This window comes from Chrysemys picta, chromosome 10, assembly GCF_011386835.1.
Source record: "Chrysemys picta bellii isolate R12L10 chromosome 10, ASM1138683v2, whole genome shotgun sequence".
In the NCBI taxonomy this organism is placed as follows: domain Eukaryota; kingdom Metazoa; phylum Chordata; order Testudines; family Emydidae; genus Chrysemys; species Chrysemys picta.
Window position 1 is genome coordinate 71,405,221 of NC_088800.1, and position 22,812 is coordinate 71,428,032.

General features: G+C 42.0%; 1 protein-coding gene across 1 annotated transcript; it reads right to left on the minus strand.

Moving 5' to 3' along the window:
- Positions 1 to 22,610, minus strand: GPRC5B (G protein-coupled receptor class C group 5 member B). The gene is made up of 4 exons (XM_005304757.5): positions 22,208 to 22,610; positions 10,340 to 11,353; positions 5,943 to 6,055; positions 1 to 4,519 (listed from the first exon to the last, which is right to left on the minus strand). The coding sequence occupies exons 1-4, from the start codon at positions 22,593 to 22,595 to the stop codon at positions 4,475 to 4,477; spliced, it is 1,560 nt and encodes a 519-aa protein (XP_005304814.2). The 5' UTR covers positions 22,596 to 22,610; the 3' UTR covers positions 1 to 4,474.
- Positions 22,611 to 22,812: the final 202 nt, after the last annotated feature.

Consider the following 22,812-nt stretch of genomic DNA (forward strand, 5'->3'; position numbering starts at 1 on the left):
TTGTAAGTAAATAGTAATGCCTTTATTTTTTGTTAAGAACAGCATTTTGAAAATAAAACATTTGCCCATGCTTTACAACCTTTTTAATTTTGTATACTTATATACAGTCATTATGGTACACATTGATTGTCTTGAAAATCCTTCAGAGGTGTACTTAAGATATCAGTATGCAACAACCAGCGGAAAAAAGGGTACGTTATAAAACACACATTAATACATTTAATAAATATATATTATCTATCAAAAATGAGCATTAGCTCTCCTCAATTAATAAAAAGCACCTGCTGGGTAATCTTGTAAGCTGGTAGAATAGTCCAATTGTTTAATTATAAAAGTTACAGTGCTCCCTTTTGCACAACCTTTGGTTAGACCCAAGGCATCAAACTCAAACATAGCCAACCATGATACCTGTCTGATACGAAATACAAACTAGCTAGCTCTGCAACAGTTGACATCTACCTTATTTATAGAAACAACTGTGTGCACTTAGGGCTCCCATCCTGTAAGGTGCTATACTTCTCCTGGGAGGTGGTAAGCACCCTCAACTCCCACTGCAGTTGGGACTGGGTCTTAATGTATGGCTGTGAACTACTTTCTAGCCATTGAATAGAAGCCACTTCCTACAGAAATGTTTTCTGTAACAAAGTTTTAAAATGTTTTAGGATTTCATTTTTCTGTATTGGTAAGAGCCAGAAGGAAATAACCATTATTAATTTTAAAAGGGACAACATAGTAGCTTTTATAGTATAAAAGCTAATTATAACAATCCTGAAAGATTTGTGTTTACAGTTACGTAGTACTTTGATCACAGATGCTCTACATTCTAAAAGGCAGAAGTAAACAACTTGTTTACATTAATAAAAATAATGTAACACAAAGGTGCCTTCAGTCACACGTTATTTGGAGCATTTGGCATTAGACTATCAAATGGCAAAAATAAGTTGGAAAATGAATAAACTCCTTCTTCTAATCAGTTAACACACCTCCGCCACTCCAAATTGCAGACCCAATTCTGCATGCTATTACTAATGTGAACAGTCCTAACTCACATGACCACTCAATGGAACTGAGGCTTTGTCTACGCTACCAAGTTTTGTCGCCAAAAACTGCCTTTTGGCAACAAAACAGAGAGAGTGTACACACTGCAATGCGACTTTTTTTCGGGAAAAACGCCCGGTTTCGGTGACAAAAACCTTCCACCCCTACAAGAGATTGTTTTTTCTTTTCCCCTTCCTTTATTGTCAAAGAGCCAGTGTAGAACTGCTGTTTGTTTTGTCAGCAGAACTGGCTTCCGCCAGTATCCCACAATGCCTGCCCTGATCGCTCTGCTCAGTGTTTTGAACTCTGCTGCCCTGCAAGTATGCGCCCCTTCCCTTTCCAAGTTGCGGGAAGTGTGCTGCTCCCTGTGGGGAACAAAGAGCAAATCATTGGAATACGCCTGTTCTGCCCTGCACTAGGAACACTGGGGCAGGCAGACTGCTGCACTGCTTTGACATTCCTCAGCATGGAGAGCTCACAGAGCTACTCATGATGTCGCTCCCAGCCGCTGAGGGAGAACTCAGAGGGAATCTTCCCATGATGTGCAGCAATCAGTTCCACATTTCCACAACACTGTGCATTGCTCACACTGTCGATGATGGTGCCCACAATGTGGACATGATCTGTCGACGGAGCAAGTGTGACCATCCTTTGGCGACTTTTGTTTTGTCGACTTTTGAGTGTCGACATAAGTTTTGTCAACAAAACTTGGTAGTGTAGACAAAGCCTAATTTAGGGTTGCCAACTCTGAAGCTATTCCGGGAGATTTCCCTCTCCTCCCCCCCTCCTCCCCCCCATGATGTGATGTCATTTTGTTAAAATCTCCTGGATTGCTTTCAATAATCACCTGGAGATTGATGCCAATTCCGGGAGACTCCAGGCCAATCCTGGAGGGTTGTCAACCCTAGACTAATTATGTGAGCAAAGGTTTGCAGGATCTGGCCTGGTCTGTGCTTAGGGCCTCAAAACTCCTACTGACTTCCTTTGGAGCAGGACTAGGCCCTTACTTTGTTAATCCATTCCCATCTAGAAAACTGAACACCACGTAAATGTTTACAAAATAACTATCCTGGAAAGAATTTATCCAAGATCTATAAAATGTGTATAGTACTGAATGTATACTTCTCAACTGTAGCATGATAAATATTTTAAAAGAAAGCTGCCCTCCCATTTATGCCATGGTCATCTTATACATTTTTACAATAAAGACCTTTTCAGAGAATTTAACGTTTTTTAAATTGACTGTTTAAAAAGAAACTTTTGCAGACACACATCACCACTAGGTTTTATATTACTCCAAATTATGCAGTTTCTGGGATAGTAACCATTAATTATCAAAAATATCATTTTATCTGATCACAACTTTAACACCTAGAGGTACTTCTAGATTACTGGATAGCATGCAATATCCACCTCTAGTCTACTCAGTTTCTTAGACAATCTAGTTACCTAAACAAGAGACTAAAACCATTTTTTTTCTCTTAAAAGCAAGCACATGCTTCCACTTTGCCTCTATTGGGAACATCAGACATGGATCTAACATGTTCCTTTAATCATGCATGACAGAAAAGTATGGTTCCTGAACCAGAAGGGCTGTTAGAAATAAAACCCTATAAGGTGATCATGGCAAGAATGGCAAAATATATCTTGTGTGTAATGCTTAGGGCCTGATCCTGCAGCCCTTACACCTGTGAGTAGACCTATTGATGTCAATGGGACCTACTCGTGTGAGTACAAGACTACAGGATTAGGTCTGTTTACTGTAGAAATGAGGTACATGAAGAAACAGGGAGCCTTTTAAAAAAATAAACAGCTTATTTTTCTTTTTGCAGTATGCAGCAAATAGTATCCTTCTGTGAAGCTACTGAGCTATTCAGTTTTCTTTGTATATTATAATTTTATTTTTCATTTGAAAATAGAATATATATATATATTTATTACAACATATGCAAAATTTTTACCCTTATACGTAACCCACACCCTCATGTAAAAACAATTGCTTTTAGTATCTAGGAAAGCTAGGAGTAATGTTGACCAAACAATGAGGATACAATGATGCTTTCATATGTTTGATATGTATTAAATGCTAAATAATAAAGGAATGATTCGCTTTAAAGTAACGAAAACCATGGCAAGAATAATGGGCAGTAAGAACTTGTTACATAGCCTAGATAAGCCTTGGTAAAGAGTCTACCTTATCCCAACTCCAAAACACAAAAAACCCTGAAACTCCAGAGTGGAGACTCGACTAGCTATGCATTAAAAGACACAAATACATTAAGATGCACAAACAATTGCAGTCAATAGGGCTACTCCCATGAGCAGGGGTTTCGGCACCAGTTCCAACAGTAGGAAGAGAGGGTCCAATCCCGCAAGTTACCAAGCTCCTCCTGGAAGGTGATCGATACCTTCCCATCCCCTTGAGTTTTTTGCTTGGCACCTTACAGGATCAGCCATCGGAACACAAACCGAGTTCTGTGTAATACAGTAGGTTTCCTTTAATCCATCATCCTATGGGACTCCTTTTGGCAACCCCAAGCCACATTCTCTCCTCAGCTAAGAGCCTTTGCTGAAGCTTGTCCCTCCATAATTTGACTTAGTGCCACCAAGTGTACATACGTAAAAAAATTTCTCAAGGGTTTGAGAACACGTGGTTCTGTTTGTACGCTGGAGTGAGACTGCATCAACAGGGCATCTTGAACTGCAGTGTCTGATTCTACATTGCTGAGGTGATCTGCCTCTACCTTCACTCTTCACAAATGTTGCTTGACAAAGTTGCATGAAGCATACACAGTCATTTTCTTTCACCACAACCAAATTGGATACTTTTTTCCCCCCGTAAGTGGATCATGTCTCATTGTTGAGAAATGGTAATTTAGTTGCCACGGACTGATGATGCTTGACCCTAAATGACATTCACATAGAGATGGATAATGGATCAACCAAGACACTTCACAACACTTGAAATGAAAAGAGAAAAAAATAAAGTAGGAAGAAACCCTGCATACTTTCACACTGTAGTGGCAATCTCTTATGGCAGCATGGATTAAGTTGGTAAGGGAGAGTTCGGGCGGGAGAGGGGGTTGTTTTTTTGCAAACAGCTGGAAACCAACCAAAATCAGGCTTGCCTCGCACACTAGTTACAGACAGATTATATCTCACATTTAAGAATGCACAGTGTCCTCTCTTCCATTTCAAAGTGTGCCTATTTCTATTTTAAATTAAATTCATCCTGAATTTTGCAGAGTTTTTTTGTTTCTGTGATTTAGCTCATCAGTTTAACAGTATTCACATTTACATAAAATCCTCTCAAGGATTCCAAAGCTCCTGGATGTCTGGCTGCTTTGTTGTGGTATTATTGATTCCTCCCTTAGAAAGACACTGCCAAGGAATAACATTTGTAACAACGATTCTTATCTCTAGAACCTCTAGCCTTTCACCAGAGGTGTCTTCCAGTGTAACTTGGTGGAGCAGTTGGTATCTGGAAATAAGGATAATAAACCCATAACTAAGAGTTCCAGACTATTCAGAAAACAGTGTTAACATATGCTACATTACATGTCTAGTAGTAATAGCATTATCAGTTCTACAACAAAAAGGTACAACAAAGCTTATCTTCAGTTTGTACAATGCATGTACCTCACCACAAGAAAAAGGGATGAATATGTATATATTAGTCTATTTTGCTTTACTGTCTAAGGTAATCATCTTTAACTACTGTATGTGCAATTATTCTCCAGGAACAAGCTTTGTGCCTACCCCCAGAAAATCTCTCTAGCCCTTCATCCTTAACCTGCCTCTTCCCTGAGCTCCTTATTCTGGTATAAGGGAATATAGGGATGGATTAATGCTGGCACCTAAAAGTATGGTGCTCATTATGGGCCCTGTAAGTTATTCTGAGAGCAAGGAATGAGTGTATTTACATCACTTTTGAATGATGTATCACTCAATGTACTACCCAGGAAAGGAAAATCCTGAGATCTAATAACTCTTGTTCCCTATAATAAATTCAAACTCTACTTACTTAACCAAAAAAAACCTTCAGTCAGATCAGCTTCCTTGTGGGTTTTTTAATGTGCAGGTTGAGTTATGGAATCAGCTCATGATTTAAAATAATGAAAACCCAACTTACATGAGTGTAAACCAGCCCATGAGTAAGTTTTTAAGAAGCACGTAGGTACGCATGAAAATGGGGGAATGAAAATTCTCCTTTTTGTAACGAGAGGAGAAAGCGATATGCAATTCCTCAAGTGTAAATTATACACACAATGGGAATGAAATTTAGAGAGGCTGTTTGGCATCAGATCTCTAAGCCATTCTTGCAATGACCTTGAATAACAGTATATCTATCAAATAATAGCATGCCAAACCATTGTTTGAGAGGAAAATTAATTCACATTAGCCAAGATATTTTACCTGCCCCTCTTATATATTTCTTTCCAAGGGTAGTACACCTCAATTGGTGTTCACCATATAGTGAAAAATATAGATTTTACAAGGAAAGTGAAATTGTGATATCAGCTATCTGCAGCAAAGATTCTTATGCCAAAGAATATACTGGACTGTAACCAAAAGTGTAACTTGCAGAAATCAGACTATGTTATTAACTATCACTTTGTTACATTCGTCCAAAGGAGGTACTGGATATAGATAGTCAGCAGAAAACTTGGTTCATTCAATCTAAACAAAATGGCCAAGTAATGAAGTCCAAATTTTTTTTAATTGAATAATCTCAAAAGGGGAATGGAAGCATTACATGCATACTCGCTGCTAGAGATTTCATTTATAGGGTTTTCTTTCATATGAACAAGCAGTCTAACCTCAGAAGTTCATTCAATAAGTAGCGGTTGCACATTCCCCACTATATACCCAAGACTCGTACATTATCACATTTTTATACTTACAGTCCCACCATTTAGCACAACTGCCATCTCAGTTGGCTGATAAACATTGCTTCTAAAGGGAGCACTAGGTCGGCTTCCCAAGCTGCCATTGCGAAATCCTGCCGTTCTTAAAGCTGTGTTTAGAACAAGAGACATTTTTATTCTCATGCAAACAAATTATACCCGTCTTTTCATGTGTCAGAATAATACATATTTTTAAAAATTACAAGAGTGCTCTAGGGTGAAATCCGGATTCCGCTGAAGACAGAGGTAGTTTTGCCATTGACTTAAAGCCATGATTTTGTCCCTCAGTTTTATTCTGCCTCTGTCATTATATTTATACATTTTGGGTTGCATCTTTGAGTTTACTTTTAAATTAAAGAAACTGCTTGGCACAGGAAAAGAAGAAATAACTGGAGATAAATTCTAACTGCTAATGTGTTTTTCATTAGTATTTCCCATCAGGTATCCTTCAGTCTGCATGCACTAAGCAGTAAAGTAAAACAACATTTCTGCATCTTTTCATATTCAGAAAAAAGACATGCAAAATATTGTTTGAGCCAGTGAACACAACCCCCTGAGCATTATTTCAGAATGCCTAGTGCATAATGATTTTCCAAATATCTCCTCTAGTTACTTTGAGAAACTAGAAATATTACACAAATATTGCTTTTGAATAGGTTGATCATGAAGATGTCTTGAAGCAAAAGATAAAATGCTGTTTATATCAGTAATATCTGGGAGTCTATCCGTTATGACAGTCATGAATTTTAATGCATCATTTTTCTTCTTTTAATATTTACATGTTAAATGAGAGATGAAGTTAAGAGGTGTGGCTATTTACCTCTGAGCCAGTCAGGCAGCAGAGATTTGCATATGCTATCTGATTAGTTCAGAGGTGAACAATAGGCTTCACTGAACTCAGCTGCAGCCAGACAATATGCCTTCATTTGTATATGCAAACTGTGTCATTACAGTTGTTCTACACCTCAATATTATTATTGATAGGTATGAGGTTGTAGATCAAAACATGCCTGTTTCAGCCACTCATGAACTAGAATTTCTCTCTTACATTTATTTCACGTTACAATTCTAGAGTCAGTGGGTAAGATCCTGGCCCCAGTGAAGTCAATGGGAGTTTTGCCATTGACTTCGCTGGAGCTAGAATTTCACCCCATGTGTACAGCAAGACTTAAAATTGATCATAATTCATAGGGCTATATACTGCCCTCAGTCTACTGCTTAGGGTGACCAGATGTCATTTTATGGGGACAGTCCTGATTTTTGGGCCTTTTTCTTATATAGGTTCCTATTACCCCACCCCCGTCCCGATTTTTCACACTTGCTGTCTGGTCACCCTACTACTGCTACTCCTATCAATAGGAGTTGTGCACAGAGATGAAGATCAATATTGATCTTTTACCATACCATAGTTTATTACACATAATTTAGGCCCTGGCCCTGCAAACACACACATGTGAAATTTAGTTTTTAATGATGCTTACCTCCTCTGGAAAGTACTTTAAAAAGGATGAATGAAAAGCACTATTTAAATACTATGTATTATTATGTTACTCAGAGGTCAATATTTAAACATGTCCATCTCACGATCAGTAATACATCTTTTTAAATATATAAATTGGCCTCCTCTCAATGTTTTAGCATAAATGGTTACACTGGCATTTACTATGCACTAAGAAATAGTTTCAGATGATTACAGTGTACCATTTGAAATTAAGGTATTACATATCTATTTTACTGCCTACATACACCTCTACCCAGATATAACGCTGTCCTTGGGAGCCAAAAAAATCTTACCGCGTTATAGGTGAAACCGCGTTATATCGAACTTGCTTTGATCCGCCGGAGCGCGCAGCCCCTCTTCCCCCCAGAGCGCTGTTTTACCACGTTCTATCCGAATTCATGTTATATTGGGTCACGTTATATCGGGGTAGAGGTGTAATTCACATATCTATTTGCAAATCTTAACAAGAAAATGTCAAATTAAATTTCATGTTGCTGGCTGAATTTTTTTAAAAACCTATTACTGCAAGTAATTCCTAAATTACTATAACATTTAGAGTTTGCTTTGTGAATTTGTCTAATCATTCGATCTGTATGTCTTTAACATAATAGAGGAGAAACTTTAAAAACAATAAGCAAGTTGTAGATTAAAAACCTAAAATTGTCTGGGAAACTTGGCTAAGAACCAAATCCTGTGTGCCTTATAGGAATAGCTCAGTTCCCATACATTTCACTTGATGGAAGTGTTGGGAGTTCATCAACATTGTCTGTTTTGTGTAAATTCTAAGTATTTTACCAACATTCTCACAACACACATGTATGCAAGATACTCTTCCAAGGTGACCCTTAGGCCAGGCCTACACTAAAAAGGATAGCTGTCACCCCTCCCCTCACTGTAGTGAGTGTCTACACTGAAGCTACTATGTTTCTAGTGAAGACATAGCTTTACCTCCACAGGGCACAAAAAACATTTGTTTTTCATCATAACAACTAATACCAGAGATATCAGATGGGAAAATCTAGTTACCTCCCTAACAAGATTGTATTGCAAATACAATGCCAAATTTTAAAACACCACTGTGCAACTTAGGCTATCGTAAATAATGCCATTTAATGATTCTAGGGGGGGGAAATGATGCATATAACTATTTTACTAAGGAAACACAGAGTCCAAAGCAGATTGCAACAATCTCCATTAAAAAATATCAAGCATGGATAAGAATAAAAAACTATTTAGAAATAAGGATCAGCTTGGCTGAGCTACATTAGAATCTCTAAACAGAGATAAAGGGCCCATTTTAAAAGTATATATATTTGGAAGATTTAAAAAAGTTTACAAATCCTCACCATGTAAATATCAGAGACAAATCAATCATTACAACAGTGGGCTTTTGTTTAGAGAATCATAATACAGTAATAGCATCATCTATTTAAAACCGCCCAATTCTGTGTTCTTTTATGTCTACATTAGTCTCTAACAACTCCACTGAAGTAATTCTAGTTACCCCAGTATAAAATGGGCTGAGGGGGGTGGGAATCAGGTCCAAAATGCTTAGTGGCTTTAACAATAGGGAAACCTAAGAACAGCGATGATGCTTTCTACTGCTGGTTCCTTAAAAATATACAACCCACTTCTTACCCAGCTAGAACGAAAACTGCGCTAAGGACCTCCATCAGGCAGCTCTCTGCCATAAGCAGCCACATAAGTATCCCTTATCAGAGGGGTAGCTGTGTTAGTCTGAATCTGTAAAAAGCAACAGAGGGTCCTGTGGCACCTTTGAGACTAACAGATAAGTATCCCTGTGTCCTTTCCACTAGAATGTTGTTCCGGTTTTAGCTAGTGATTGTCTCTGCTAGACAACCAACTTTTGCTGGCCCCTTGAACAGTCAGTTAAGGCCAATTTCACTGTGATTTCAATTGGATCTATTATTCTTCATTTCCTGTCATCTAAAATGTTGCATTAGTGGTGGTGTTCACGTTACACAGTTGCCATATTTCACCCCAGTTGCACTTTGTGACAAACAAAGCAACTCCTTCATGCATCGCGAGTACAGTTTGTAGAGCATCCATTCAGTTGCTTTTCATCCTTTGTCTACATATTTTCTATCCAGAATGTAAACATTGCAGGACAGAGCCTTTGTCTTTATACTTGTTTGTAAAGCACCAAGCACGTTATTTATGTAGTCTCAGAAAAGAACTTTGGGACCCATTTCTGTGAAAGAAGGTATACATTTAATGTATGATCAGTTATTTTGTGGCCCAAGAATGCTGAGCACTCCATGCACTCAGCCCTTGCTAATCATGTGTTTTTGACACGAGCAAAGAAAGTTTTTTGATCTCAACAGAGTTACTACTTATTTACAATGGTATAAATGAGAAAAAATGCAGGCTGAGTGAGCAAGAAGCATGAATAAATTCAATTTTCTCTTGTGAACTTCAGGTCATATTATTAGGGAAATATTTTACTTGTAGCTTAATCTTTACAATTAGAGCTCATTACAGATTTTCTACTGAAAATTTTTTCAGCAGAAAGTGACCTTTTTCTTTCCAAATGAAAACAGAATATTTGCTTTTCATTTGAATCTTCCTTAAAAACTAGAATAATTTATTTCAAACAAAGGCTACCATTAAAATAACAAACAAAAAACCACACACAAACATTTCTGGAATTTTTCGGTTTACAGTTTTTGAAACACCTCAAAATATTTGTTTCATGGGAAATCGTGAAAAAAACAAAAACTGTGTGTGTGTGGGGGGGGGGGGGAGGGATTGGCATTTTGAATGAGCTCTATCACAAACCAAATACACTAGAACAAATATCTTTGAGCAAATGTATACATTTTCTTCTCTTACTATAAGACAGTATTGGGTCCTTTATACAGTAAAATCTTACCTGCATTATGTTCATCCATTGAAAAGGCTTTGTTTTCCATGTAGCTCCGAGGAAGTTGTATATCTTCCTCAAAAGCAGTTTCACGCATTCTTGGTTGCGAAGTATCAAAATAATTGGGTGTGTTTTCTTGCTGTGACGGAAGAATGGTGCAATGAACTTCTGGGATAGCGTGAAAAATAACGAACACCCAACCACTGGACACCAGTGCAATGGCAAGAGTGGGGTCATTCCATTTGTCTTTTTTCCTCAGTTCAGTATTGCCAAACAGATACATCGTTATCCAAGCTACCCAAATTAGAATCGAGAAAAAAATCGTTATAATGAGGCATCCTCCATTTTTCTTCCACTTCTTAAACTTTCCACACAGGGTGAACAGAGAGACTCCCATGGTAACCATCATCAAGAACATAATATAAATCAAAGCCATAACAAAATCCACTGGCTCATAATTGCAGGCCAGCTTCTTATCTCTCACAACTGTCAGTATTAGCCACTCCGTTGCAATAATGACCTGGACCAGCATAAGACAGATTGCCATGCCAGCTAGGTGCCAGCCAGATGGACTTTTACCATGTCGAACTAGTCTACGTAATCTCCAGGCTTGAGCTAGCAAACAGGAGAAGCACAACGCAAAGATAACGCCCCACAGAAACCTTCGAGTGGAACATACTGTTTCATCTTCCTGTATGATGAATGCAAAAGTCAGCCCAAACAGTCCTAGTGTCCCAAAGAGAAAGAGGAAATGCATTCCCAATGAGCTCTTCTTCTCTTTGTCCTTGATGAATGGCAACCTCACTAGCAAAATCAGCATCAACAGCAACGTCGTCAGCACTCCTGCTCCAGCAACTGCCTCCACTACTATTCCCCAAATGGCATCCAGGTCACACAGATAAATATACTGGGGGAGAAGATCCAGTCCACACCCTCTGGACGTACTTGAGTTTTCAGAAGAGCCATAACTGATGACGAAGAGGAGGAGGAAAACAATGGCTGGGTGGGTTTTCATTTTTCTGTCTGAGACAATAAGATAAAGTGACAAAATAATTGTTTATTTTAGCTGACTGTGCTTAAGCTGTTCCTTAGAAAACATCATTTACTACACAGTACCTTTCGAGATCTCATTTTAACTGGAAGCATAGCTTGCACACTATGGGAAGTAGTTTGTTCCAATTGTTCATGTCAAGGAACATGTTTACTTTTATTTGCACTGGATTTTCAGCTTCACCTGCTTCCCTAAGCCATAAAAGCTATTGTAGTCCTGTTGGATTCAAAATTTAAAATAATTCCCTTTTGTTTTTACATAATGTAAAGACATTTCCAAATGCAGGACTTGGATTCAACCTCAAATACAACCTTTATTATTGCCTAAACAAATTATTTAGGAAGCAATGAATGATAAAGTACCTGTGTTTATTTAGTAATCAAATGTAATAGAGAAGATGAGAATGAAATGTGTATAAATTAAACTGCCTGTTAAATAAACATCGGGCTGATTTCAATATCAATATAAGTGATACCAGAATCAGGCCACTGATTTTACACCTGTGTAAGACTGTTACCTTCCATGGAATTACCCCCATTTCAGAGGGGGTCTAAGGTAAAATCAGATCCAGTCGTTTGCTCTATCGTTACTGTTTATACAAGGAACATAAAGTTTGCATTTAAAACAAAATACTTTTTTTCCCCATGTTTGTCTGTGTTGCGTTAAAATTTCATTCTGCTCAGTTTGCATCTCTTCACACAGTATTCCTTCCCCTGCCTTCCCATCCTGAGATCTTCTGCATTTACTGCAGGGAATGCTTAACTACAAAAGTTATCTGTGGCAGAAGTACATTACACACATGCAGCATTGTTAATCAACTGACCAAAGAATGAGTCATTGTCCTTAGCAAATATAAAGCCACCCAAAAAGAGAAACAACAAAAATGGAACATCATGGTCTCTGCATCCTCAAAGTAAACAACTTTAAATTCTCTAGGAAGACAACATATCCAGTCATATTACACGCAAATGCAGCAGCAAAACCAAAGGTTTCTGACTAATTCCCTTTAGTTATATGCTGCCTTCCTAAATTCTCCCTTCAGTTTTAGAGAAATAGTGGTCTTCATTTTCATGCCTTCTTAAAGCAAAATAATTGCTTTTAAAAAGTCTTTGCATGTTTTAAAAGTGACATATATTCCATCCCAGTGATGGCCATACTTCAATGGCTGGGTAAAATGTGTCCAATATGGATCATATATGAAGCCTGATTCCCTCACAGGAATAGCCCTATTGATTTCAGTGGCATTATTAATGTGATAAGGGCTATTCACATGACCAAGCATTTGAAGGATAAGCCCATAGTATTTTGAGATCCTTTATGTAGTGCTTTTATATCAAATGTAAGCTATTACATTACTTGTGCACCAGCATATCACCATGTGGCATATTGAACATGTACATCAAGGGAAAAAAGAACCTATTGATAAAGACAGATTTCCTAAGAATCAGGCAAACAGCCCCAAACTGGCAAATTTGTACAGATACTTTGCAGATCAGAAATACAGCTCATTGAAGACCTGAAAATAAGTTGACATGACTTGGACAAGGACTAATGTAACTATAAAGTGTTATCAAATTGAACATAATGATCAAAGTTATATTTTTTTTAATTCTACTACTGCAATAACTATTTATATTATCAGACTACAACAGCGTGTGATTACTAAAGGTAAGAGCTGTGATTTCTCTGTTTATATTATGCTACTGTAATGATCAAAGCTGTAAGCGTGGACATATCAAGCAGTTTTAAAAACTAACGTTCGTTCCATTACCCTGTGTCATTAACAATGTCCGTTTTAGGTCTCTGCTAAGATCAAAGATTTTGAACAACAACATTTTCTATTTCATTTACCAGGAGAGTAAATATACTAATACAGAAGCACAATGCTTTTTCTATTCATCTGTACTATAAATAAGAAATACTTAATGTAAAAAATTAAAAACAGTAAAAAAAACAGTAATGTGGTTACAATTAAGTAATATGATTTGGACAAACAAAACAAAGTGTACAACTATCTTGACATGCTCATTGGAATAACAGGTTACCTCCATCATTCTGTGATGCGTTTCTAACCTGCCGTTATCACACAAATGGGTTTAACTTGAGTAATGATGTATTGAAACACCACCAGGGCTAATGATTATTTTTCAACCAAACTATATGTTTTTTTTTTAATTGATTGATAGAAAGAGTAGAAAGAGTTTGTTTTTTATAATGTTTGAGTCCCCTATCCCATTCACTTGACCAGTCAAGTCCTTACCAAGGGGAATTTAGTCTCCAATAAACTAGGTTTACTTTTAAATTGAACAGTTGTTATACTGAATACATTCATTGGAGTCTGAAAATGGAATTAATCAAAAAGGGACCTATTCTGAATTACAGTCTTACAATCCCTTACACACATGAGTAGTCCGTACAATAAAGTCTCATTGACTTCAATGGAACTATTCACATGAGTAAGCACTACTCACGGGAGTAAGTTTGTTGGATCAGGCATCTGGTTGGGCTTTTCTAAATATCCAAACGCACCCGGCAAAGAACACTACTAAACTCATACTGCAGAGAATGAAATACAGTGCAGGGAGGAAATCTTTACAGACACTGTGGGGTATTGCATGCCTATAATCCATTAGTGCCAGTGTACCCTGTTGGTCTTGAGAATTCAGTTTAGTCTCAAACCATGCTTCTAGAAGCAAGCCATGTTGGAAGGTGAATAGCTGGCACTAACAAATGTAGGCCAGATACAACTCCATCTGAGAGATGTAGGCTCAGTCCCTGAACAATTGTGATAGCACATTGACTACTCTAGGTTGCTGAGTAGTCTTGAATCACAGTCTAGAATGTACATGTGTTTAATGATCATGTCCTCAGTGGTACAAGAGTGAGAAAGAAACGCATTTTGGGGTTCACCGCACTCTGTTGAAAAATAGAACTAAAAAAAACACTTAATTACAAGTTTAAATTCAGCAGGCATAAGTATCAAAGGCAGGGTTATCAATCAGGATTTGAAAATAGATCAATAGCAAATCAGAGGCTTCCATATCTACAGTTGAGGAGGCATTAATACAATCCAGGGTGTAATTAAAGATTCATGTGGAATAATGAATAAAGAGTGAAACACAGAAAACATACTACTGTAATTAACTTTGCCAGAAGCCAAAAGTCACAGTCACTTGGTTAACATGTTTTGAGACACAATTCTTAAAGGGCCTGATTCTGAGAAGTGCTGAGCCCCCTCAACTCCCATTTACAATGAAGGGAGCAAATCCACTTTTAAAGGATTCAGTGCAATATTGGAAACCACAGGAACTAAATGCAAGCAATGGATCGTGTGGATCATTGTTCAGATTTCACTCTACGTTGAAGTCTGCTGGGTTTGGAAAAAATATGAGAAACTGCCCTTTAAATTAAGATCACTTTAAATTTGCATTATCTCACTTCATCCAAATTAGAATAGAAATATACGAAACTGGTTTCAATTCTAGCTTTGTTGATTAGTTGCTCTCCAAAGACCTGAGGGTAATGAATTAAATACAAGTATCTCCAATTCTGAGATATATTCCAGTTCTGGCTACTTTATTCATGTCATGTAATCCTCATGTGATCGAGCTATTCTAGGACAGTCTGTTTCCATGGAGATTGTGCTCCATGGGTAATCAGTCATATTGTCAGTCCATCATTTATTTCCTGTTCCTATTTGGATATTCTTATCTCCCATACAGGAAGGGGTAGGTTTCTTTGGAGGGAAGCCTCCAGCAAAATCAAACTCAGAAAAAGCCAGTCTCATCAAACTCTACTGGGAGTTTTTTCAAGTAGTGACTTTTGGGAGAGCTGTGTACTGTAATTTGGAGATATTTATTTCTTCTCTTTAGAAAACTCCATAATATCTACAACAGCAACTAGGGAAACGTTTGGGATTGCTCCTGGGAGTTTTTTTCATGTCAAGTTTCAGTATGGTAGCATCATAGAAATGTAGGACTAGAAGGGATCTGGAGAGGTCATCTAGTCCAGCCCCCTGAGCTGAGCCAGGACCAAGTACTCCTAACATCATTCCTGACAGATGTTTGTCTAACTGGTTCTCAAAAGCCTCCAATGACTGATTCCACAACCTCTTTTGGAAGCCTATTCCAGGCTTTAGCTATCCTAGTTAGAAAGCATTTCCTAATATCTAGCCTAAATCTCCCTTGCTGCAGATTAAGTTGATTATTTCTTGTCCTGTCTTCAGTGGATATGGAGACCAACTGATCACTGTCCTCTTTGTAAGTCCTTAACATATTTGAAGACTTATCACGTCCACCATTCAGTCTTCTTTTCACAAGACTAAACATGCCCAGTTTTTTGAAGTTTTCCTCATAGGTCAGGTTTTCTAAACATTTTATCATTTTTGTTGCTCTCCTCTGGAATCTTTCCAATTAGTCCACATCTTTCCTAAAGTGTAGCACCCAAAAATTGGCACAATACTCCAGCTGAGGCCTCACCAATGCCAAGTAGAATGGGACAATTATCTCCTATGTCTTACATATAACACTTGTTAATGCACCCCAGAATATTTGCCTGTTTTGCAAATGAATCACATTGTTGGCTCATGTTCAATTTGTGATCCACTATAACCCCCAGATCCATTTCAGCAGTACTACTGCCTAACCAGTTATTCTCCATTTTGTAGTTGTGCATTAGTGTATGATATTATTGAGTCATCTCATTGGTCCTGTCCACACTGGGTCTTGTAACAGTGTCTAAAAGCACTCCCAAACATGCTTCTAGCCAAAGGACTTGTCTATCCTGTAAGCACAATCATGCAATTCAACCCAGTGGTTCTCACACTTGTGTACTGGTGATGCCTTTCACATAGCAAGCCACTGAGTGCGACCCCCCCCCTTGTAAATTAAAAACACTTTTTTAATATATTTAACACCATTATAAATGCTGGAGGCAAAGTGGGGTTTGAGGTGGAGGCTGACAGCTCACTGTAATAACCTCACGACCCCCTAAAGGGTCCTGACCCCTCGTTTGAGAACCCCTGATTTAACCTGTTTACAACACACTTGGCCCCTAACTTGGTTACAATTTGACGTGTAGAATGGACCTTAACTGCATTTCATAGTCAGTCTGAAACCACAGCTAAAATGTTGTCCCTGACACTGTTACAGAGTTCTGCCAGACAAGAAAAATTCATGTTATAGCATAGGGACATGGCAGAATCCTAGCCTGTTTTCTTTTGTAGTTTAAATGGGTCCATATGGGAAGTCTAAAACATGTTTTTTGGCAAGAGGGTTGTTTTGGAAGGAGCAAAAATCATGTCCACACTGGATAAACCAAACCAACCTGTGTTACAACCATGCAGTAGTGGGCAGACTCAGAGGCCTTGTCTACACTGGACTTTTAGAGGGAAATCTTCCACTCTTGCACTACCACCACTGTAGACCTGCTCTGAGCAGGGTTATAGGAGCCCACAGTGTTTTGTTTTTTTTAAAAAGGCACTATCTACATTAGTGCTCCCACCATTGCTACCACTGAGCGAACTGCATCAGTAATTATGCAATATTGGGAGATTTCAAAAACATCCAATATAGACACAGGCAGTGTCAGAGTATCCAACACAGTTGGAGTAGCCTGAGGAAAAACAGTTTTGAATGGGGCAGTTATAGCACAGAAGCAAACCTCTAATAGAATTATTTTTAACAGAGTCTTCCCAAAATTAAATTTCATGCCATCAGTCTAACCCAGCCTGGAACCCTGGGCACCTGAAAAAGAAATATGTACACTATATTTTAGACTCTTCAATAAATATATTTCCAGTACCTCTCCGAGAGAGTAACTGCAACCCAACGCAAACAAAATCAGAGTGGCTTGAATATCCAGAAATACAGGCTCAAATTTTGATCTCAGTTACACCAGCCCACATCCAAACTAACTCTATTGTTTTTAACTGAGAGTAGAGTCTGGCCTCAGTATATGATTCACGGGAGGAATGGTGGACACCAAGCCACTCCAGCAATTACAAAGCATGATTATAAACAACTAAAAGGAGACTGAAGGCCTAAAAGCTATCTTCCAAAAGTTGTCATGTTTAAGAATCTTACAATAATGCTTCTGTCAGGCTGACCTTCCACAGCTAAAGTAGCTGAGCCAGATCCTTAGCTGATGTAAATCTGCACAGCTCCACTGACTTCAGCTGAGCATCTGGCCAATCTAGCTCACATAGAGAGACACTGGTGCTCTGCACTTTTTTAAAATAAAACTTTTTTTAAAATCAACACTTCTCAACCCAAATAAAGTTTTTCTGCTACATTAAATGGTTATCTAATGTATCATTATTAAACTGTTTAAACTTCTAAAAATCAATGCATTTTACATGTGAGGATACCCTTGTAAAAACATCCACTTGTCTAAATTTGAACAGGAAGAAGAGTCCTATATAAAAGCATTAGTGGTACAGCTACCAATCCTGTTCTGTCTTACATGGTGTGATGGGGTGTCCACCCCGCACAGGATGGAAGGGGTAAATGGAGGCCAGATGGGCCAATTAACCTAGTCGAGAGGAGGTGGAGAAGAAAGCCATAACTAGAGGAACAGATCTACCTGTTCAGGAACAGGCAGGGCCTATATCCAGCCAGGTAGCAGCCTGCAGAGAGGGGTGGCTGTTGCTGGGAAAGGCTGCTGCTGAAATAGGACAGTTACTCCTTGGGAAGAGGGAGGAGTGTAAAGGGGCTGGAGACAGGGGTGTGTAGGGAAGTAGACTGCAGTGACTCCCTGAGTGGAGGGAGTCTGAGGCTGGCAAACCCAGAGAGGGTAGGAACCAGGGATGTAGGAAGCCCAAGGAAACAGCAGCAAGGGATAGGACTGCAGAGGGACTGTGCCTGCTTGTTATAGGATCCCTGGGCTGGAATCCAGTATAGAGAGTGGGCCTTAGTTTCTCTACCAGCCACTGGGAAGTCATGCAGGATGTTGGAGATGCCAGCCAGACAGCTGGTCTGGAAGGATTGTGATTTCCCTGGAAGGAGAGGACTTTAGTGACCTGGCTGGAGGGCCAAGCCACGAAGGGGAGACTGCAGATCTGGGAGTGAGCAGGGCTGCAGACTGAGAGGTCATCACCAGAGGGAGAGCATGAGCAGGCAGAGCTAATCCCCAGAATGGCCAGCAGGAGGTCCTGCAAGAGGTGAGTGTGCCCCATGACACATGAGTTGATTTCCTCACTATTAGTTTTAGTCACGGATACTTGCCACAAACAAAATGCTTCCACCACCATGAAGCATTGTGTAGAGATGCTTATGAGTTAGAAATTAATCATAACATAGGATTTGTACCCAGTCCTCTTATCAGATCTCAGGAATAAGCTTCAGGACTGATAACAGTGTAGCAACAGCTAAGCTGAGATCAGACTGCTGAAGAGATGTATTTCCAGAATAATAATTAATAATGAGATTCTGCGTTGTATGCAAAAACGAGGCTGTGATTTAGTCTTACTCTGCACAATAACACAATGCTTTTTAGAGCTCAGTACCTCAGCTGCTATAGAATTTGTGACTCCATTCACAAATGGGATATGTAGAATAACTATTGCTGTATCTTAAAAATACTTTGCAGTGCTGAATATAACTGAAATTCATCCTAATATTCTAGATGTTCTGAATTCCTTTTAGTCGTGTTCTTTACGTCATCCATCCATGTCTAGATACGTGCAATTATAAGGTCTAAGGAGCATTGGGTTTTGCATTAAAGTGATTATGCACTTGATCACTTCTCTTGCTGGCTTTTACTTCTAGGAATGTCCCTATTAATGTAAGAACTTAAATCATGGACTCTCTCTCTCCACTCTGTTACAAAAAGATTAATTGCAATTTCTTCTGATGTAGTGGGGAGAATCCTTCAACATGCAAATACAGTACATCACAGCCAATTTAGATGTAAAATACCATGCATACAGGAATAGAGATTGCAGAAATGTTTACAGTCTAAGTGCTTTGACATAAGAAATCCTGTTATCTTTGGGATAAACATTAGATCAGGTATAAACAAAGGGTTCAAAGAAGTACTAAGTCCCTGTCCCTATTTGGCTGTTTAAGGGCATGATGTTTATAAGAATTTTCTGTTAACTAGACAACAAATCACCCAACCCCTGCCCTAGGCCAGTGGTTCTCAACCATGGGCATATGTACCTCTGCTGGTAGGCAGAGGTCTTCCAGGCGGTACATCATCTCATCTAGATATTTGCCTAGTTTTACAACAGGCTACATAAAAAGCACTAGTAAAGTCAGTACAAACTAAAATTTCATACAGACAGTGATTTGTTTATACTGCTCTATACTCTGAAATGTAAGTGCAATATTTATATTACAACTGATTTTATAATATAGTAAAAATGAGAAAGTAAGCCATTTTCAGTAATTTGCTGTGACACGTGTGTTTTTATGTCTGATGTTGTAAGCAAGTAATTTTTGAAGTGAGGTGAAATATGGGGGCGGGGTACACAAGACAAATCAGACTCCTGAAGGAAGTACGGTGGTCTGGAAAGGTTGAGAGCCACTGCCCTAGACTGTAATATGCATAAGGTACCAGCTCCCATACATTTAGCTGCACCAGTTGAGCAGAGCTCCCACCGTCCAAACAAATACTGCTGAGCCCTAACAAAGGCAGTGATGGGGATAGCCCAACAAAGAGCTTTTCTCCATTCAACCCAGATCCCTTATGATTATCCTCCAGCTCCCATCGGGAGGATTTTCTGGCTCTGGTGTGGCATCCAAAGTGCTTGGGTCACAAGCGGAATGGAGCCCTAAAGAGGAGCCAAGCAGCCCAGTCCTCCTAGTCTTATAGGCAGCTGCCTGCTCACCAGTTTCCCCTTAATCCTGCCTGCAGCCGCCTGCTTTTTCTGTCCTAGATCCTGCCTCTTTTCCTTTGTCCCCCCCCAACCCCAAGTGTGACAGACTCTTGCACTATTTCCCCCTAGTTCAGGCTCCAGCCTCCTTCCCCGCCTCCCCCGGAGCTGCACACAGCCCCCCTCCCTGTCCTATATCCAGCCTAATCCCCCTCGTAGTCCTATCTCCAGCCTGCTGTCAGCCACCAGGCTAATTCCGCCGGAGCTGCAGAGGCGCAGAAGAGGAAAGCAGGGGCTGCAGTTCTGTCGCGTTTGTCTCCTACAATCACGAGTGTTTGGGGTCTACCCGGGCTGCGGGTGGGGCGAGCCGCTCGCTTGTGAAATATCTTCCCGTGTAAACGCTAAATCAACACACAGTGAGCAACGTCTTCCCGAGGTTCAGGCACCTCCAAACATGGGGAGCCTGAGCGTACCCCCAAAGGATCCACTGTACCAAGCACCAGCGAGCCTGGGTCCCCGGGCCCTTCAGCTCCGATGTCTCTAGCCATGCTTGAGGTAGGGGTAGCGGGGGGCTTTCCATCATGTACAGGGTTTGCAGTTTGGTTCAATGGCTCTTTGCACCCGCACTATACACATTGTTCCAGCACCCCTGGGTGGAGAGCGAGACAGATTGTCTGGCTCCCCAACCCACCCACTAATCCAGCTGTTCTCCCCGACTCGGGTGCACTGGGGCCCCTCGCTTGCAGCAGGACGCGGGATCGTGGTCCCCCCCCCATTACCAAGGCTCAGCTCCCGCAACCCACCAGCAAGGCTCCTGCCCTCCAGTGCTCCGGCTCCAGGTAGCTCCGTTGTGTCCCCTGCTGTTTTGCACTGAACAGCGGCCGCCCCTGCCTACGCCGGGGGGCGCAATCCCGGGGACGAAGCCCCTAGTGAGTCCCCCCGTTCCTGTGAGGAGCGGGAGCACTGGAGCTGGGCAGCCGGAGCGGGAGATTTGCCTTCCACCAACACCCCCCCCCCCCCCGCTGACAACTTGTGTCCCGCGCCAAAGGCGGCGGAGGCTATAAAGCACAGCCCAGAAAGCAGCCTGGGTATTAGCAGCAGCTCCCGGCGAAATGAGCTGCAACGGCGCGGGGGGTGTTTCCTTTGCAAATGAATGCGAATAGGATTGAAATATTCTAAACCCCCCGCCCCCGACAAACACACAAGCCAGGAGCCCAGCAGGGAGGGCGCAGGACTGATCAGGGCTGTGCTGCCCCGGCCAGGGAGGGTTGGACTGGGAATGCGCCACCATGCAGGGGCTGCTCTGTCCCTCTGGCTGCCCCCCTACGCCTCATTGCTCAGCCCCCGTCTGTGCCTTCCTCCCCCCGAGTCCGTGCGCCGTCCCTTCGGCCCCCTGCTCCCTCCCTCAGCGTTCACCCCCTCCGCTTTCCCCGCTCTCCCGCCCCAGGGCTCGCCCGGTTCCCTCGCCCCCCGCTTCCAAGGCTCGCCCGGTTCCCTCGCCCCCCGCTTCCAAGGCTCGCCCGGTTCCCTCGCCCCAGGGCTCGCCCGGTTCCCTCGCCCCCCGCTTCCAAGGCTCGCCCGGTTCCCCCGCCCCAGGGCTCGCCCGGTTCCCTCGCCCCCCGCTTCCAAGGCTCGTCCGGTTCCCTCGCCCCAGGGCTCGCCCGGTTCCCTCGCCCCCCGCTTCCAAGGCTCGCCCGGTTCCCTCGCCCCCCGCTTCCAAGGCTCGCCCGGTTCCCCCGCCCCAGGGCTCGCCCGGTTCCCTCGCTCCCCGCTTCCAAGGCTCGCCCGGTTCCCGCGCCCCAGGGCTCGCCCGGTTCCCGCCCCCCCCCCGCTTCCAAGGCTCGCCCGGTTCCCGCGCCCCCCGCCCCAGTTCCAATGCTCGCTCGCCCCCGATTCCCTCGCTCCCCGCCCCAGCTCACCTCCGGGTCCCGGCCCCCCACCCCCGTGCAAGGCTCGCTCGCCCTCCTTGCCCCAGCCGAGCCGTGGCGGGGAGCTGCCCGCGTTCACTCACTCGCTCGCTCGCTGGTCGCTCGCCGGCGGTCGGTGGCCCGGGGCGGCGGGGGACTGTCTCCTTCACAGCCCGCAGGCACGTCCCATGTCTGCCCCGGGACGGGGTGTGGAGCCCAGCGCCGAGACCCGCCGTGCACAGGGCGCAGCAGCGCCCGCCCCGGCAGTGCGCACTGTGCGAGGCTCGGCGCGCTCTGGGCAGAGCTGACAGCTCCGCTGCGGTACTGCCGGGGCTGACAGCTCCCCTCCCACCGGCGGCTGCCCCGCCCCGGCCGAGCCCCCTCCCCGCGCGCCCGGCTAGAGCTCGCCCGAGCCCCGCTGTGCCCGCCAGAGGGAAGTCGTCGCCCCCGGCGCCTTCCTGCTCGTGGGAGCGGGAGCCCCGCTAGGCACATGGGCAGGGGGACAGGACACACGCTACACGTGTGTAACACACAGGCATTTGTGGAGTGACACACATACCCCCATCTAGTACACAGATACACAGGTGTGACCCAGGTAGAACGGGACGTGCCCATTCCCACACACAGAACCCATGTGCAAGGCATCACAGACACTTGACATACACAAACGCACAACACACACATGCAGGGTGAGCGACACACAGGGACA

Bases quoted from the DNA above. Each gene is read 5' to 3' on its own strand.
- GPRC5B (XM_005304757.5), bottom strand. From the start codon at position 22,595: ATGTGCCTAGCGGGGCTCCCGCTCCCACGAGCAGGAAGGCGCCGGGGG. The intron at 6,056-10,339 runs GTAAGATTTTAC...TTCTAAACACAG, and splicing joins AATGGATGAACATAATGCAG to CTTTAAGAACGGCAGGATTT. The intron at 4,520-5,942 runs GTAAGTATAAAA...CCTTATTTCCAG, and splicing joins TTGTGCTAAATGGTGGGACT to ATACCAACTGCTCCACCAAG.